General features: G+C 39.8%; 1 protein-coding gene across 2 annotated transcripts; it reads left to right on the top strand.

The window, feature by feature from the left end:
- Window positions 1–870: 870 nt before the first annotated feature.
- LOC115627888 lies at window positions 871–12,628 on the top strand. 2 transcript variants are annotated; one of them, XM_030523774.1, is made up of 5 exons: window positions 871–997; window positions 2,442–3,668; window positions 7,597–7,907; window positions 7,973–8,653; window positions 10,236–12,628. In XM_030523774.1, the coding sequence occupies exons 2-5, from the start codon at window positions 2,671–2,673 to the stop codon at window positions 10,559–10,561; spliced, it is 2,316 nt and encodes a 771-aa protein (XP_030379634.1). In that variant the 5' UTR covers window positions 871–997; window positions 2,442–2,670; the 3' UTR covers window positions 10,562–12,628. The 2 variants fall into 2 exon arrangements, with proteins under 2 accessions (XP_030379634.1, XP_030379633.1); XM_030523773.1 differs by having other exon boundaries at window positions 893–1,016.
- Window positions 12,629–16,246: the final 3,618 nt, after the last annotated feature.

The following is a 16,246-nucleotide window of genomic DNA, read 5'->3' as shown; positions in this document are numbered from 1 at the left end:
AATATGTCTTTGAAAGATTCTTTTGATAACCTCATGAAATTGAATGCTCATTTTATTAGTCGTGTGTTATAATTCCATACCGGCCACAGTGAATACTTAAACATTTGTCACAATTAAAGGGATCCCCCAATAATAAGTTTTTTAATAATTTGGAAAATAATGCAGAATTAGTTTTGTGAGGTCTTATAAGTGTCAGATTATAGCTCGATTCCCATACATAACATGTTTGTTTTAAGCCGTAGTGATAATTTAATTAATTAAATGGCTAGTTGAAAAAAAACCGAACGCCTTCCTCCTCGATTCTCATACTCTACACCTCAGCAAAGTTGTCATAATGAACTTTAATCGACGCCCCGTTTTTCAAACGGGGGTGGGAAAATAACAGAATAGCGACGTATTTTTTTAGGGGGCCCGAAAATTGTATATGTGCATATGAACGGATATTCTGAAGCATCTGCAGTATGAGAATACGATATTTTACGAAATTAGTGCAAATACTTATATGCTTATGTGTAGACTTCCTTATATATTTTCACATATATTTACATAAAGCAATTATGTAATTAAACAACCTCGACAATTCAAATCATGGTGCACCCACCTATCAGAGGACTGCGCAGATGCAGGAATCAGAAAAAAGCTTCCTGAACTTAAAGGTGCTTACAAAATTAGAGCTTAGCGAATGCACAAACCAATAGCTTTGGAAACTATTTTTAATACCTTTGAGTGTTGAGAGCACATATGTGAAATGGAAGTGTAGTAAAACGTATGAAGACAATGTGTCCCTTATTTTTCCCGAATGGTGTGTTTGATATTAAAATACTGTATATAACATTCAGTATTTGTCTGCTGCGTTAATACGGCAACACTGTCAGTGACGCGCTCCGTGTTGGTTTTTTTTTTTTACTAGCAGAAAAAAGTTAATAACAATAGCTATGCTCTAATAAATGTGCAAAAAACCCAATTTGGAAAATATGTGATTGATATTAATTGAAATGTAATTGAAAACCAAAAGTGTAAGCCTGTGAGCGTGTTATATGTGTTAAGTCTGGCGCTGCTGCTGCTGTCGCTGCTGCTGCGGCCGCAGCTGAACAAAGGCGACATCAGTTTTTTAATGCCCCAAAACCCACCGAATTCTAAAATATAGTTATCGTGCTGGTCCATCTAGCATTTTCCTACATAATTTTCAACTCAGTTAACTCAACTTGGTTCATCATTTATTGTTAAAAAACATTTTTTTTTCGCTAATTGTGCCATGTGTGTGTATGTGTGTGTATATGAGTCTATGTATACAGAAAATCGTCGAGCTGTATTTATGTATATGAGTGCGCTTGTACGTGATGGAGCAAGAAGGGAGAGAGAGCGAGCTAGCGAGCGAGCGAGTGCGCTCTCATTTAAGTGCCAACCAACAATATTTATTCGTCCTGGTCCAGCTCCTTGTCCAAAACAAGCCATAAAAAGTCCCACATATAAAAAAGACGAACACTAGAAGAAAAATTTTCGACGCCACAAATGTGAATATTGTGTATAATTTTTAAATCCTGTCCTCGACTGGAACCAGAAGGTGTATTAAGTTGAAATTGGTTCCTGCTCCCATATTTTTGCATGTTACAGTAAAAAATATGTAATTTGTGGCTTACGATTGCCTTTTTTGGTGTTGTTAGTGCTTGGGGAAGAGAAACTCTTCAGATTCCAGAACGGCACCGGTTGCTATCGGTGTCCCCTTTTCCCGTGTTCGCCCAAATAGCTTGAACGCATTATCATTGTCCGCTCCGTTAATCCGGATTGGTGCATATTGTGATTTACATATAGAGGAGTGGGCCATACAGCCAGCTGCCTATAGGGAAAATGAAGGAGCAAATTTCTTTTAATCATAGGGAAGCCAGTGGTTGCAACAGTCTGCCCTTAATCCTTAACCAGTGCACAAGCCAAGACTTTCTTTAGGCTTGAGCAGTCACAGGTATAGATGCAGCAGTAATGATATGTATTAGTGAGTGTGTGAGTGCGTGTGTATTTGCATTTATGTTGGTGCATGTAAAACGCACAATGTACATATCCTTAGGAATTGCATACTTTGAAGGCAGAAGCGCAAGAGCGACTCGACTCTAGAGCGCCTGCGCTGCTCGTCTACAGGGAAACTCTAACGACAACATCGGGGGTTGCATAGCTAGTCTAGAGAATTGTCCACGACTAGTCGGTCAATGCGCCGCCAAGGCATTTGGCAGCAGCAGCGGCCCGACTTAGATCCTAGTGAGAGCCCCAAAAAGTAGCAAAAAAGTACGAAATAGTCGCACGTGTTGAATGGTGTAACATTCCCAATTCTCCTTGACGTACGTGTCATCCGGCTAGTCCGTGTCCATCTTGGAATCGTCTCCATCGTTTTGCTGTGTAACTGAATTTCTTTGAAACGACATCAAATAAACGTCCAGTTATCCTTGCAGACAGACACATCGGCATGTTGCCAGCAGGCGCACCAACGATTTTCTCATCATCAAGAACAACTGGGGCAACTGGCACAATAGTGCGGCAGACGACTATAGGTAACGACGCAGTGAATGCAACAATAACAGGAGCAATTGCAACAATAAACTCAGCAACGGCAGCAAAATTGGCGGCAACAGGGAGCTCATACAGCATTAAGATAATAGAGTAAAGCAAAAGGCAACAAAAATGGCTCTTGTGGCGACAAGGACAAGAGTCAGTAGGACGTGCAAATCGCCCAAGCAACAGCAGCAGGGCTCCAGTGCCACCTCCTCCTGGACGAGGACAACAGTAGTAGCAGAAGTTGCAACTGCAGCTACAGCCTGCAAACTAAAATCGGTGCGTAGTAGACGCACGGATCGTTCGACGCGGTCACCACTACCGCCAGAGACGACGTCGCCGCCAGCTACAGCTTCAGCAATAGTTGGTTTCGCTGTTTGCTCTAATAAACCAAGTTCGCCAGCGTCAAATGCTGGAAAGTGCAACAGAAGAAAGTCAACAGGGGGAGCAACTGGAGCTTTAGCCAGCTTGGAGCTACAACAGGAGCAACAACAGCACCACCACCAATGGCGACAGGATACAGGCATTAAGGCAGCAGTTGCAGCAGCATCTTCTTTAACATCTTTAATAACAACAACAACTCCACCGACTAACGAAAGTATGCCAAAAGTTCGAAATCGAAATCAACCAACGACGGCAATGCATCGAAAATCTAAAAGCAAAAGCAACCACAGCAACACTAACAACAATAGCAAAAATCTCCTTGCGTCCATTGCCATGCCACCAACACTTGCTGCCGTTCTACAACAAATAGCATCCCTGAATCCCAACAACAATAATAACAATAACAACACGCAGTCCCCAATGCCGCCGATCACAACAGCAGCTTCATCGCCAATAACAACATCACAAACAACATTGTCATCAACAACAGAAACAGAAACATCAACAACGATAAGGACCGACCTGCAAAAACAAATAATAAATAGAAAAAGCACAAAGAGCAAGCGATGCCTTTCATCATCCTCATCCTCGGTGCGTCGCACAAAATTCTTTCCCCTGCCCACACTGGGCGCCACATCCTTTGTCACGCTGCTCACGCTGATCTGCATCGAAACGGTGCTACTCTCGACCATGTCCAACTGCGCCAAAACCTTTTATATGCACTGGAACACATCGAATAGCATGTGAGTATCCTATTAAACTATTTCATCTATAATTATGATACGCTAGATTAGATCAACGCTCAGAAAGATAAATGGGCGCATAACTTAGTACTAAGCACAACTTTATAATAGCTATTATAACTGTAATCAACTGAATAGTTCAGATATGGAATTGCTTAGACGTTTGCTGATTCTTTCGCAATGTTCATAGTAATCCTTCAGTTTCGTTATGATAATGAAGTTGCATGTCTTCTTGAAACTAAAATGAATGGGAAAGTTGAATTCAAAACACGGTCATGGAATGACCGAAAGCTTGGGCATTGACTGATATACAAGTATTTTCTATAATCCCAATGTTGTAGTACACATTGGGACTAATTCAAAGTGGGGGAAAAACGCAGATCTTGGCTAGACAGATAAATAAGTTGATTTGAATTTGATTGATTATATGTACATATATACATATGTAGATTGTTTAGTTTAGAAAGGTTTCCAACTGAAAGCAAATAAGTTTGTCCGTTAGATTTGTTTACGGATTTCCACACCAATGCGAGGGCGTTGCGCCAGACAAGCCAGACATGACCTAACCCATATTTGCGCCTAGTTCCCCCATAGATTTTGATGTACTCATGCATATGCCAGTCTTTTAGTGTTAGTATTAGTGTTGATGTGCGTGTGTGTACTATACATGTATGTGTGTGTTTGTGTTTTGGTGTTTGTGTTTGTGAGTCTATCAACATGGGCTATAGGCGACAGTTCGTACAGTGAACGGACCGTGCATATCATTACCCCAATTCGATTTTTAATTTTTAACGCGATGAACACACACACACGCACACACACATGCTATGACACACACATGGGCAGGCTGTGCGGAGGCGTTGGATATGCCAAAGCATTTGAGGACACATACAGATTAAAAATGCAGCAGTTTACCTCCAACCCCTCTGCCCACGTTGCATACCAGAGTGTGTGTGAGTTTTTGTGAGTGTGTGTGTGTGTGTTTGTATATAGACAGATGCACACGATATATGCAATTACATGCGGCAGAAAAAACACGTAGTCGTGGTTGTCGTCCCATCGTCAGTTCGGTTCTGGGCAATGCTCTGACGCAAATTCCCTGAGCCTAGCAACAGGAGCAGAAACAGGACTCTGACTGAACATAAGGAGTTCGAGAAACGCTTCCATTTCGATGATCCAAAAGGCTTTCAGCAAAAAAATAAAAAACAAGAAAAAAACCCGCTGCTTGCGATCCAAGTCTCAGCTAACAGTCGACTTCCTTCGTCAGTAAATTACAACAACAACAACGACAATAACGGGAGCAGTGGCAAAAAAAAAATTGGTAGCAGAGGAGAGACGTCGACGCAATGCAACGATACGCAATGCAACGCACTTAAGTGGCGCACAAACACACAGACGCACGCACACACTCAGACATAGACTTGCAAGCTACATACGTATGTATGTATGTACATACGAACGAGTATGCATATGCATGTGCATGTATGTCCACCCTCGTGGCAGGCTGGCTGGTTGGCAGGCAAGGCCACCTAGTGCTCGCCCCAGCCCAGGACACAACAGGCTAGAAGAATCCCTCAGCGTCTTTTACGCAAGCGACGAGGTGAGTGCGTGCGACTCGTACTCGTCGTCATCGCCGTCGTCGTCATCGCCGTCGTCGTCGTCGCCGGTAACGTTCTTCTTGTTATTGCTGTTGTTGGGTTTTTGTTTGAGAGCGTCAGTGTGGGGGTGGGTAAAAAAAAGTTGAGTTGAGGTATAAGCTGAGGTGAGGTGCCTGACTTGATGAGGTGTGGTGGGGTGAGGTGAGGTGGATGCTATACTTACACTCAACAAAAAAAATAGTGTCCGAAATGAATGAGCTTCTCTTAAAAAATAGTAATTATTTTCAAATAAAATATATATTATTCTTCTAGAATTTCCGGTATGTCATATCGACATCTCTATATGAGAAAACGAAACAGCGACAAGTGGTTAAATACATTTTATGTATATATTTTAGTTCCCTCTGCACTTTTAATGTATTTTTATGAATTTTTTAAGCATGCCAGTTAATACAATAACAACTCTTTGTTAAAATGAGTACAACAATACCAGGTCATGATCAAGTTTAAACAATATATATTGTTAAACCCTTTTCAAATGATATGCTATATATGTATAATTTTTCAAATGTGATCTACATATACACTTACAGCCAGATCTGTTCGATATGCTAAATAAGGTTAAATCTTTATAATATAATTGTAATTAAACTTGTTGACAAAAGTAGAGACTCCATCTGATTTATAACAGAGCGAAATTTGAAGTCGCGTCCATTTTTATCAGTGTAGAAGCCACTGCGAATGTTTTGCTCGCATGTAACTCTAGTCGTGGGCACGGACACTCATATTGATGTGTGTGTCAGCCAGAAAGGCCGTCAGGCAGTCAAGCAGGCAGCAGGGGGTCGGACGGGCGGGCGGGCGGTCGGTTGGTCGGTCGCTGTGGAGTTGTCGCTAGAGAGAACATGTAAAATATGCGTACCTCATCATTAGGGGGTGATTTTTGATTTACAAAGCACCACAAAATAAAAAAATTATATATGCGAAGAAAAAACAAAGGAGAACAACAGGCATAAGGCAACCAAGGAAACAGACGTATGTATAGTATGTAAGTAAGGCGGTGAGCAGACGTAAGTGCGTGCGTCGTGCGAAACATCGGGGAGCTGGGAACATGGGAACACGGGAACACACAGTGCACTTTCGCTTTGTAAACCCAAGCTCGAGCCCGAACCAGTACCAGTACCCTGGCAGGCCCGCCCGTTTCCAGGCTGTGTAACTCAACGGTGCGTTCTGCATTTTGTGGGACTTGGGACATGCCTTGACGAACGCTGAACGACGCACGTCCCCGTCTTCGCCAACCCCTCACCGCCCTTAACCACCCATTTGCCGCAACGCAACAACCACCGGGCGGCCTTTGGCCCCACATTGGCAAAAATAAATAAATAAATAAAAGCAAAGAAGCAAAGGATCAGAAGAAGCAGACCAAGACCGCCACAGCTAGCTAGGTCGAAGCCAAAAAGGGGGAGGCAGTTATAATACACCGTCAATATGCCCACCCAAGTGTATAAAGCGACGAGACCGAAACGTGCAAATGTATTTCTGCGTTCCGTTTACTTCTCTCTCTACATATACATATGTATATTATATATATAAAGTACATATATACATAAATACTGCATATGCCTTTCAGGTATAGCGGCAACTAAAGACGCATACGTGCGATTTTATAATTGCGGAAAAAACACAAGACTAAACTTTCTCAAACAGAAATTTAAGGCTCTAGCCATTTCCCTGCAAGTCTTACCTTCGACTGCAACTACATACATAGTTCAGAAAGGTGGTCACGTGCTAATATATAGAGTGTGGCACACAAATTTCTAGATCAAGAACTTGTATTTGTTTTGAATAAAGTATTCTCCGCATTGAGATTTTATCTTAGTAAAACCAAACATTTCAACGAAATTTAAACGTAAAGAACTATAATAAACAATATTGCAAAGAATTTTTTGGACTTTTACTTGGATTCCTTGTGTTTATTTTAAATTCGCTCCATGTTTTACAAATTATGAGCGTTTTAACAAAATAACTCTTGTAACGCATCCATCCTTTTTTTTGTAACAGTTTGAAAATGTGTTAATGTGTTTCTGCAGTAAGCAGAAAACGCTCTCTCCAAATATGTGAAGAATCATTTTTTTTTTACAAATTTAACTCTGGCCTGGATCTTTTCCCAATAAGTCAAAACTTTCTGCCAAGCTGTAGCCCTTCTCTTATTACGTGCGCCTTTAGGGACATCCTTCGATTGATTCCGATACAATTAGTAATCGTAGTGAAATGAAAAATGAAAATCAAATCGAACTTTACTAATTCATAAAGGTATTTGTTTTCACTTTCAGATTCCGTATTGATAACACTGATCACATTATCGACGTAAATAAAGGGAATCTTGCCTTTGAATTCGATCAGGTGCACATAATATGTCCAGTATACGAGCCAGGCACATTCGAGAACGAGACAGAGAAGTACATAATATACAACGTGTCCAAAGTGGAGTACGAGACATGTCGTATTACGAACGCGGACCCGCGAGTAATAGCTATATGTGATAAACCTCAGAAATTAATGTTTTTTACAATAACTTTCCGGCCATTTACACCGCAGCCAGGTGGTTTGGAGTTCCTACCTGGAAATGACTACTACTTCATTTGTGAGTAATTCTGAAATTAGATCGATTATCCTAAACTAAACTATATCTATACATTGTGTATGCAGCGACTTCATCGAAGGACGACTTGTATCGGCGCATTGGCGGCCGCTGTTCAACGAATAATATGAAAGTTGTGTTCAAAGTTTGTTGTGCGCCCGAGGAGAAAAACAAAACGACGCCGGCTACGACAGCAATAGCCGCTGGCGGCATAGGCGGGGCCGATGGGGGTTCCAGTGCGTCCGGCAATGGTGTCGTGGACAATTCAGCCGTCAATTTTGATATGAATTCGGCGAACAATGCGAACCATGGGCATGGCCATCATATGGGCGCAGTGAACACGATTGGCATCAGCGGTGTAAACACGGGTCTCATACCAGGCGGCGGCTCCATACAGGGCGCCGGTGGCGGCGTACAGTTGAAGCCAATCAATGGCGTTGGCACGTCGATCAATACCAACATTGATCAGTTCAATCGTATACCCATACAGCCGAACATGATGGGCAATAATATTGGCGCTGGCTCAGAGCCCAACGGAAGGCACAATCAAGGCGTCGGAATGGGTGGCATGGGAGGCGGTGGCGGGATTATGTTTCCGCCCGGCCATGGTAGCATCAATATGCTGCCACCTGGACGTGGCGGCGTCAACATTGCGCAATATCCGAGCCATCATCACATACAAACGGGTATCCGTATTAACAATGTGCCAACGCAACAGAATAATCCACCGCATAAGGGCAACGGCAATGGTAAGGACATATTTACAGAACACACACATGATGGTGATCAGTACATCCAAGAAGTTGGTTTCGGCTCAGGCACAGGCACAGGCGATAGCAGCAACGGCAGTAGCGCCAATAGCGCCTTTCCGATCAATATTGGCAATGGTGGTGTTCATTATCTGCCACCGGTTATTGACACAAATCACAGTAACATTGTACAGAGCACCGTGAACTGGCCGGCGTGGGGCATTAACCCAATAGCGGGCACGGGCGCTAACACAACAATTACCACCAGCATATCTACTACTAATAATAACAAACAGTTCCATCCGATACACACCAATGTCAAAATTAACACCACCACCTCAGACAGACATAAAAATGCTAGCATTTACACACCACCGTCCCACAGTCCGCCAGCTCTTGGTAATGATAAGACGAAAAGTAAGTAGAAACTCTAAAATTCATTACCCGACAACCCCCGGTCCAGTACTCATCATTAAAAAAGCAATCCAAATCCCAGTACCCAACACCCAGACTGGAAATTATGTCCACGCCCATCCATCAACACAGAAAACCATTCATTATCATATTCTAGAGATGAGCGACAATGTGATTTTTAAATTCTTCAGCAATCTGACCACGACGAGCCATTAGCCATAAGATAATCAGACAAATAAGATATAATATTGCCAATATATCCATTCATATATCGCGTTCCTTATAGGACACAATTTTTCCAATTTTTAAACATTTTAATTTGACGCTTTTACGTATATTGATCCAAGTCAACTTTGTATTATCTTTGGGCATGATAACGTAATTCAAAAATTCCTCACGCAAGACGTCTTTTTAGAGCTTATAATGTTCTCCTCTGCGATTCTCATATCGCGGCCCCTTTAAAAAGCGAATGGACTTATATAGACAGACAGACTGACGATAACTTTTTCCGTACTTCCATAACAAGATCTTTTGTACTCTACACCCTTAAGGTCCCCTTAAGTGCTGGGAATAAAAACATTTCAATAAATTGCTCATCTCTAGATCCTTCACAATCATTATCATGCACGAGCGCCACATCGAAAATAAGTAAAAATATATTACTAACAAATTCACAAACGTACTGAACAAAGTTAGACAAGCGCCTATATATATATATATATATATATATATATATATATATATATATAATGCTGTCTTGTCCAACCAATGCCTTAATGCCTGCACAAAAATCACGCAACGAAGTAAATAATCGCATTGTTTGCTCCTTGAACGCGTTCCCGTAAGCACTTGAGAGATATACTATACATAGATATGTTTGCTAAACCTTAATGATCCAGCCCTCGATTTTATACCCATAGTCGTTCGTGTTGCGCTGAAACGTGCCGCAAGCCTCATTATGTAAGCCAATTCCAAATCCGCCAAAGTCCACGGTGCGCCCAAGCCCAATTGCCAAACCAGCTTCCTATGTACGATCACTTCTTAGCATGGCATCCATGGAATGTCTTATATAGTGGTTGGGCATTCACTTGGCCGTTGGCCTTTTGAACGCCTAGATGGGGAAAATTCAATATGTAATCCGATTAATTCAATATATAAATCATTATAGATGACCAACACCAAAACGAAGTTGTCAAAAACGAGGAACTTACCTATAACAGCGGAGCACCGCTATCAACGAAAGGAATCAACGCCTGTCTCTGGATCTGGCTGCCATTGTCAACGATATCTGCCATCAACATCCTGCCCCATTTGGTTAGCGCTGGAACGCAGCTCGCCCAACTCTCTCCGCGACGATTCGGCGCCAGTCTGCATGCATTGGAGCGTCTCGCCATGATCATGGTTGTCACATTTCATTACCTGCTCGGCCTTTTCGTGGCAACATGGAGTAAAGCACCCGATAGAAAGAAAACAACTGCCTGTGCCAAACGGTGAACTGGCCGGCATGGACTGCTGCCTTCCTTCAGCTGCAGGCCATTCAATTAGGCTCACACACATACACACACACACACACATCTACGCTCGTCGAGAGGGATAGGGAAAATGGGGGCCCGAAAATTCTGAACATTAGAACATTTTTAGTATTTCATTTTGTTTACATATGTAAATATATGGGCCCGTTATGTTCAAAGTCCCGGGTCCGTATTTCCTCTCGACGGCCCTACACACACTCACACAAACACAGACACACACAATTCATTGGCAACTAGATAATAATTTCGATGGAGAAAAAGGATGAGGAAGGAGAAGAATGAGAAACAGAAAGAGGAGATGAAAGCGGCGGAGCAGAAGAAAATTATTAACGCGTGAAGCAAATGAGAAGGAGGAGAAAAAGGAGAGAGAAGAGGAAGTGGCGGAAGGGTTGAAGACCCTTCAATTTATTTATGCATTTTTTCAATAAAAAAGAAATCGAATACAAAAGATAGTAGAAAAGAAGGAGAAAGGTGAAATAGAATTAATAAGTAAACAAATGAAAATTTAAAGCGCATTGAAACATAGTTTGTAGCGATCTAGTTGTAACTCATAGCTCTTAAGTCAATAAGGACAGCCAGCAAAAGCAGGTCCAAGAAACACACAGAGAAAACGAAAGAGAGAGAGAGAGAGAGCATCATTTTTGATGGCCTCAGTGAAATTAGATAATATAAGCCTCGTAGCAGCTTCCAGCAGAATCTGAATCTATATGAACGCAGTTGGCACAGTTTTTCACACTTCTCCCGTCTGGACGCTTCAGTTTGGCATCTGTGACAGAGATTGTTAAAATAATGACCACACTACATGCATATGTATATACATACATACATTCATATGTATATACATACGTATCTCTTATCTGTCCCGTCTGCAAGTTTTAGTCCGTTAAAAATACAAACCCTCCAACGACAGACCGTAAGCATCATAACATTTGCGGCTTTCATTTGACTAATAACATGACATTCATGTGAAATACTTTTGACATTTTTGCTAACGAAAGCAGCAAGCAAGCAATGCAATAAATTCCAAAATACTCGCAATTATGTGGCAATGACTAAATTAATCGTTAAGCGTTTCAGCTCCAAATTCCCAACCGAAGTGCACAAAAAACCAAAACAAAAAAAAATGAAATGAAAAAAGAAATGGAAATGAAAAACATAAACACGTGCCACTCACTTGCCACCATAGTGTTTGTATCCCCCTCCCCATACTCCCCAAACCACAGCCCCTCCCCACCCACCATTTTCACAAATCACACATAAATAAAAAGAACACACTCTTCGTACATTTGACTTTGTGCGATGACACCTTTGACTGAAATTATAAATATTAGCATACGTTTATATAGAACACGAGTAGGAAATTAGCAAGTAAGTGATCCAAATGGTAAACGATGAACAGATGAAATGAAATGTAATGAGAAACCTAAATGTTAAATTGAACGAAACCAATGTATGTATGTTTTACATAGATGATGATAATGATGATGATGATGATGCATAGGCATCCACAATGGCATAGGCTTAGATATAGGCACAGATGTATGCATTTACATTCGCATTAAGTATTTCGAATATGGGAAAGGTGAAATTCAAAGAACTCAACTGTAAGTTTTATGTTCTTATGCTTTTTTGTTTTTGTTTTGTTTTTTAATTTTGTAAATGAACCAAGCAGTATATGGATGTTGTTTCTTCAAAATGGGAAAAAACTAGACCTATATTTATGTACATAATATGTGTTAATAGTGGGTGACTAAACAATTGGTTGCGATAAATGACATTTTTATTGAATTAGGTTTTGTAGCCATTATTAAAAGACAATGGTTCTACATACATACACACAAACACAAACTCACTCACACAACCACAAATAATTTATGAGTCTTGTTAGTTTTTTTTATATAAAAATATATATATATTACTAATTGTATAACCAATCTAAATAAGTGAAATGAATATACTACCTACTTGTATACCAGTATTATGGAATTTTAGGGTGAAATTTTTGAATACGCAAAATTTATCAGATCCAATTGAGTAGCCACCCATTATGCATATATATAAATACATTTATACAGTTGTATTATACATTTACATTTTTATATATGTGTGTGTATATATAAACAAATATATACATATATATATATATATAAACAAAAATTAGGTGAAACGTTATAACGATTGTACATTTAATAAAAAAAAAGAAATGAAAAATAAGAAGAAACGGAGCAAAAAGATACATTTATAAATTATTGATGCATAGGAATACATATGCTCCATTACAACAACAACAGCAACAAGATAAAGAAAATGAAGAAGAATGAAAATGACAAATTTATATTTACATACTACAGACACATGCATGCATGCATATGTATTATTCATATACATAATTTTACTGCAACACACATACATACATATAGTATGTAAAAGCAGCAAGTAGAGATGATGAAGATGATGATAATGACCAGATCATTGAGGTGTATTTTAAGCCTGGCTCTGAAATTGGTCAGAAAAGAGTATTGTGCATTATATATAAACACTAACTGTAAAACTACTCTTGAACAAAAAGAAAATTTTGTATTGCCATTTCTGCATTGTAGTCAATGCTCACACACCCGTGCACGCCTCTACACTCCCACAATCGCACCACTACCACCACCACCACCACAACCACTCTTACATGGACAATTCTGTTCACCAATCAGTTTCTTTACATGTGTAAAAATGCTTATGATTATTATTTGTATTTATTTATATTTTTGTATGCCACATCATAGTTCATTTTTGTTTTATTTTCATTTCTCGTTAACGATCCTCCGTACAGCTACAGCAATAGCAATGCCTATTCAAACTGCAAACTAAACCGAATTTATATCATCCGAACATTCCAGCATCCTCCCCACACCCACACACACACACACATACACATATACAAGTATATACAAAACCAAACCAAACCAAAAACGAACTCAAATTTAATATTTTCTGTTTTCTATCTGACTGGCCAGCCAACCAACCAACCAACTCTCCACACACACCATACTCTCACACAGGCACACATAATCGTACAATAGGATACAATATTACTCGTACTCACCCATACGAATAAGAGCAACATTTTAACTCAGATTCAGATACAGAATGAGATCATTAAGGTTACGCATACGAATACATAACACATACATTAATACACACATAAGCACTCACGCATAATAGTTTTCAAAGATGGAGATGACCTGCGAGCAGAACCAACAAACCAACCGACCAACTCACCAACTAACTGACCAACCAATTGGCCAACCAAATGGCCAGCACCGTTGTTACCGGCTTCGTACTTAGTTCAAGACTTTCGCCATCCAACAACAATACGGGTCCTCATATTGTCGCTCGTCAACCCCACCATACTTTTTTTTAACACATACATACAACTTAATTACTTACGATTTTTTCATTTCCTAGTTAAGTTATTAATACTACATACAAACTACAAATCGAACGAACACACACACACACACAGACATGCTCACCCTAAGTTCCACACACTCACACACACACACAGAGATACACGTTTCTATAACCCAGAACACATCAGCAGTTCCAAATTAATTCAGTTTTTTGCGATCACGATCGTGTCATCCGATTCAGATACTTTCATCCTCGCCCACCCGACACACTCATACATATATACAAACATTCATACATACATGTGCCTCTTTTATTTGCAGTACACAGCTTCATCTGCAATATATATATGTATATAGTATATACACGTATATATTTTTGCTCACACTCAGACCACACACACAACCAACAGACAGACACGCACACGCACATGTCCTACAATTTTGTAACTGAACCGCAATTCGAATAAACAACAACAATTGAGAAAATATGAAATAAAATAAAACACAAGTCTTCGTTTGGGCAATACTTAAAAAAAAAATAATAATAAAAAATGAGAGAGAGAGTTGTTAAGTGTAATTTGTAAGCGAAGTCTAATAAGCCTACTACGCACACCCACTCACCCAATTACACACACAACACACACACAGCACTCACAGAAACACACACGACACACACACACACACACACACAAAATGAATGCCAGGTCGAACGAAGATACATAATTCAATTGAAATGAATATATATGGATGGTAGATAGGGTGGATGATGGAGCAGGGAAGGAGTAAAGTAGTTTGTAATAGTAGCAGCATATTTATATCTATTTATACCACTTAAGGGATAAAATAAGCAAAGGCATGAAACAAACGAAACTATGAGCAGAAAGGAAAAATCGAAAGAAGAGTGTGGATAAATGAAATGTATCAATGCAAATAAAAACCAATTTGAACTTAAATCCATCTCGCACGACGAGGCCTTTTATTTACTTATTATTTCACAGGTGGTCAGGATTGGTGTTCGTTGAATCCTGCACAGGACCTCTAATGCTATGGCCGCTCCCACTTGTCGCTTTGGTGGAGGTATTAAAATAAATTATTCGCATTTAATGAGATATCCTCAAAAGATTGAAAAAGAAATATAATTGCCATTTTCCTATTCGGATAAATTAGACCAGAGCAACAAATAACCATTTGGGGAATAACCACTTGGGGAAACCTATTAACAAAATCTACATCAGCAAATGCATCCCTCGGAATACGTTACAGTTACTAACTAACATTGGGGAGGGGCTCGAAATATTTATAAATTTGGACATCTCAACTGGCCGACCAAGGCTTGAAGTAAATATGTTGTGTCTACTTGCCTCCTTTTGACTGTTACATACAACCTCAAACCAACCCAGGATATTGCTACAAATGTGGAACTCAAAACAAATACAAGTAGAACTAAGTTTTAGAAATAAATTTAAAAAATGTTGTTTCCTTATTTCTTAACTCGAACTGCACCAAATCGAAAATGTTTAGAAAAACTGTAGTAAGAAATCTAAGATTTTTGTGAGCTAAGAAATAATTATCTGTTTATTTTTTAAAATTTGTTTAAGGCCCCAGATTGACGGTGCCAAATAAATGATGAGGTTCTATTGCAGTGTATTCACATAAAGTTAAATAAAATCAACTTTTGCGCGAAACTTATTTGAATATCCATTCTCGGTTTTAATATCGGAGTGAAATCAATTCAAATATTACAACTGATAATATTAATAACATATTGGAATTCAAATCCCTTAAAATACTGCTATTGCTATTGTAATTTGGCCTTCAAATTTGAACTGCAAATTCCGAACAAATTAAATACATAGTTCTAATTTAATTGTGTGGTGAGATTTTTATAACGCTATCCGTTACAATATGTATGTTATCGCGCCAGATAAGCTTTCGATTTATTCCAATTGGATAAGCGTGCCCGTTATCGGTTCATCTGCCCAAGGACTTAACGGGACAAGAGTAATATCGAGTGATTAATGCTCTGCTCAGTCACCGTTTTGAACTAGTTCCGATTCGCTTTTGTACCTGCTGCTAACAAAAAACGTCACTCAAGACCAAGCCACCAACTGTGAACCCACCACCACCCATCATTTGAGAGCGTAACGGTAACGGCTCTCTCTCGAATGGGGCACGGGCACACAGCATCACGCGGAGAGCAAGAAAACAGTGCGAGAAAATCCCTCTGTTTCTAGTTGTGTGTC

This window comes from Scaptodrosophila lebanonensis, unplaced genomic scaffold (genome assembly GCF_003285725.1).
Source record: "Scaptodrosophila lebanonensis strain 11010-0011.00,11010-0021.00 unplaced genomic scaffold, SlebRS2 tig00000098-arrow-pilon, whole genome shotgun sequence".
Taxonomy (NCBI): domain Eukaryota; kingdom Metazoa; phylum Arthropoda; class Insecta; order Diptera; family Drosophilidae; genus Scaptodrosophila; species Scaptodrosophila lebanonensis.
Note: the sequence above shows the minus strand (reverse complement) of the source record. Positions and strands in the feature narration are given on the sequence as shown.

Bases quoted from the DNA above. Each gene is read 5' to 3' on its own strand.
- LOC115627888 (XM_030523774.1), top strand. From the start codon at position 2,671: ATGGCTCTTGTGGCGACAAGGACAAGAGTCAGTAGGACGTGCAAATCG. The intron at 3,669-7,596 runs GTGAGTATCCTA...TTTCACTTTCAG, and splicing joins TGGAACACATCGAATAGCAT to ATTCCGTATTGATAACACTG. The intron at 8,654-10,235 runs GTAAGGACATAT...AAATCATTATAG, and splicing joins GCATAAGGGCAACGGCAATG to ATGACCAACACCAAAACGAA.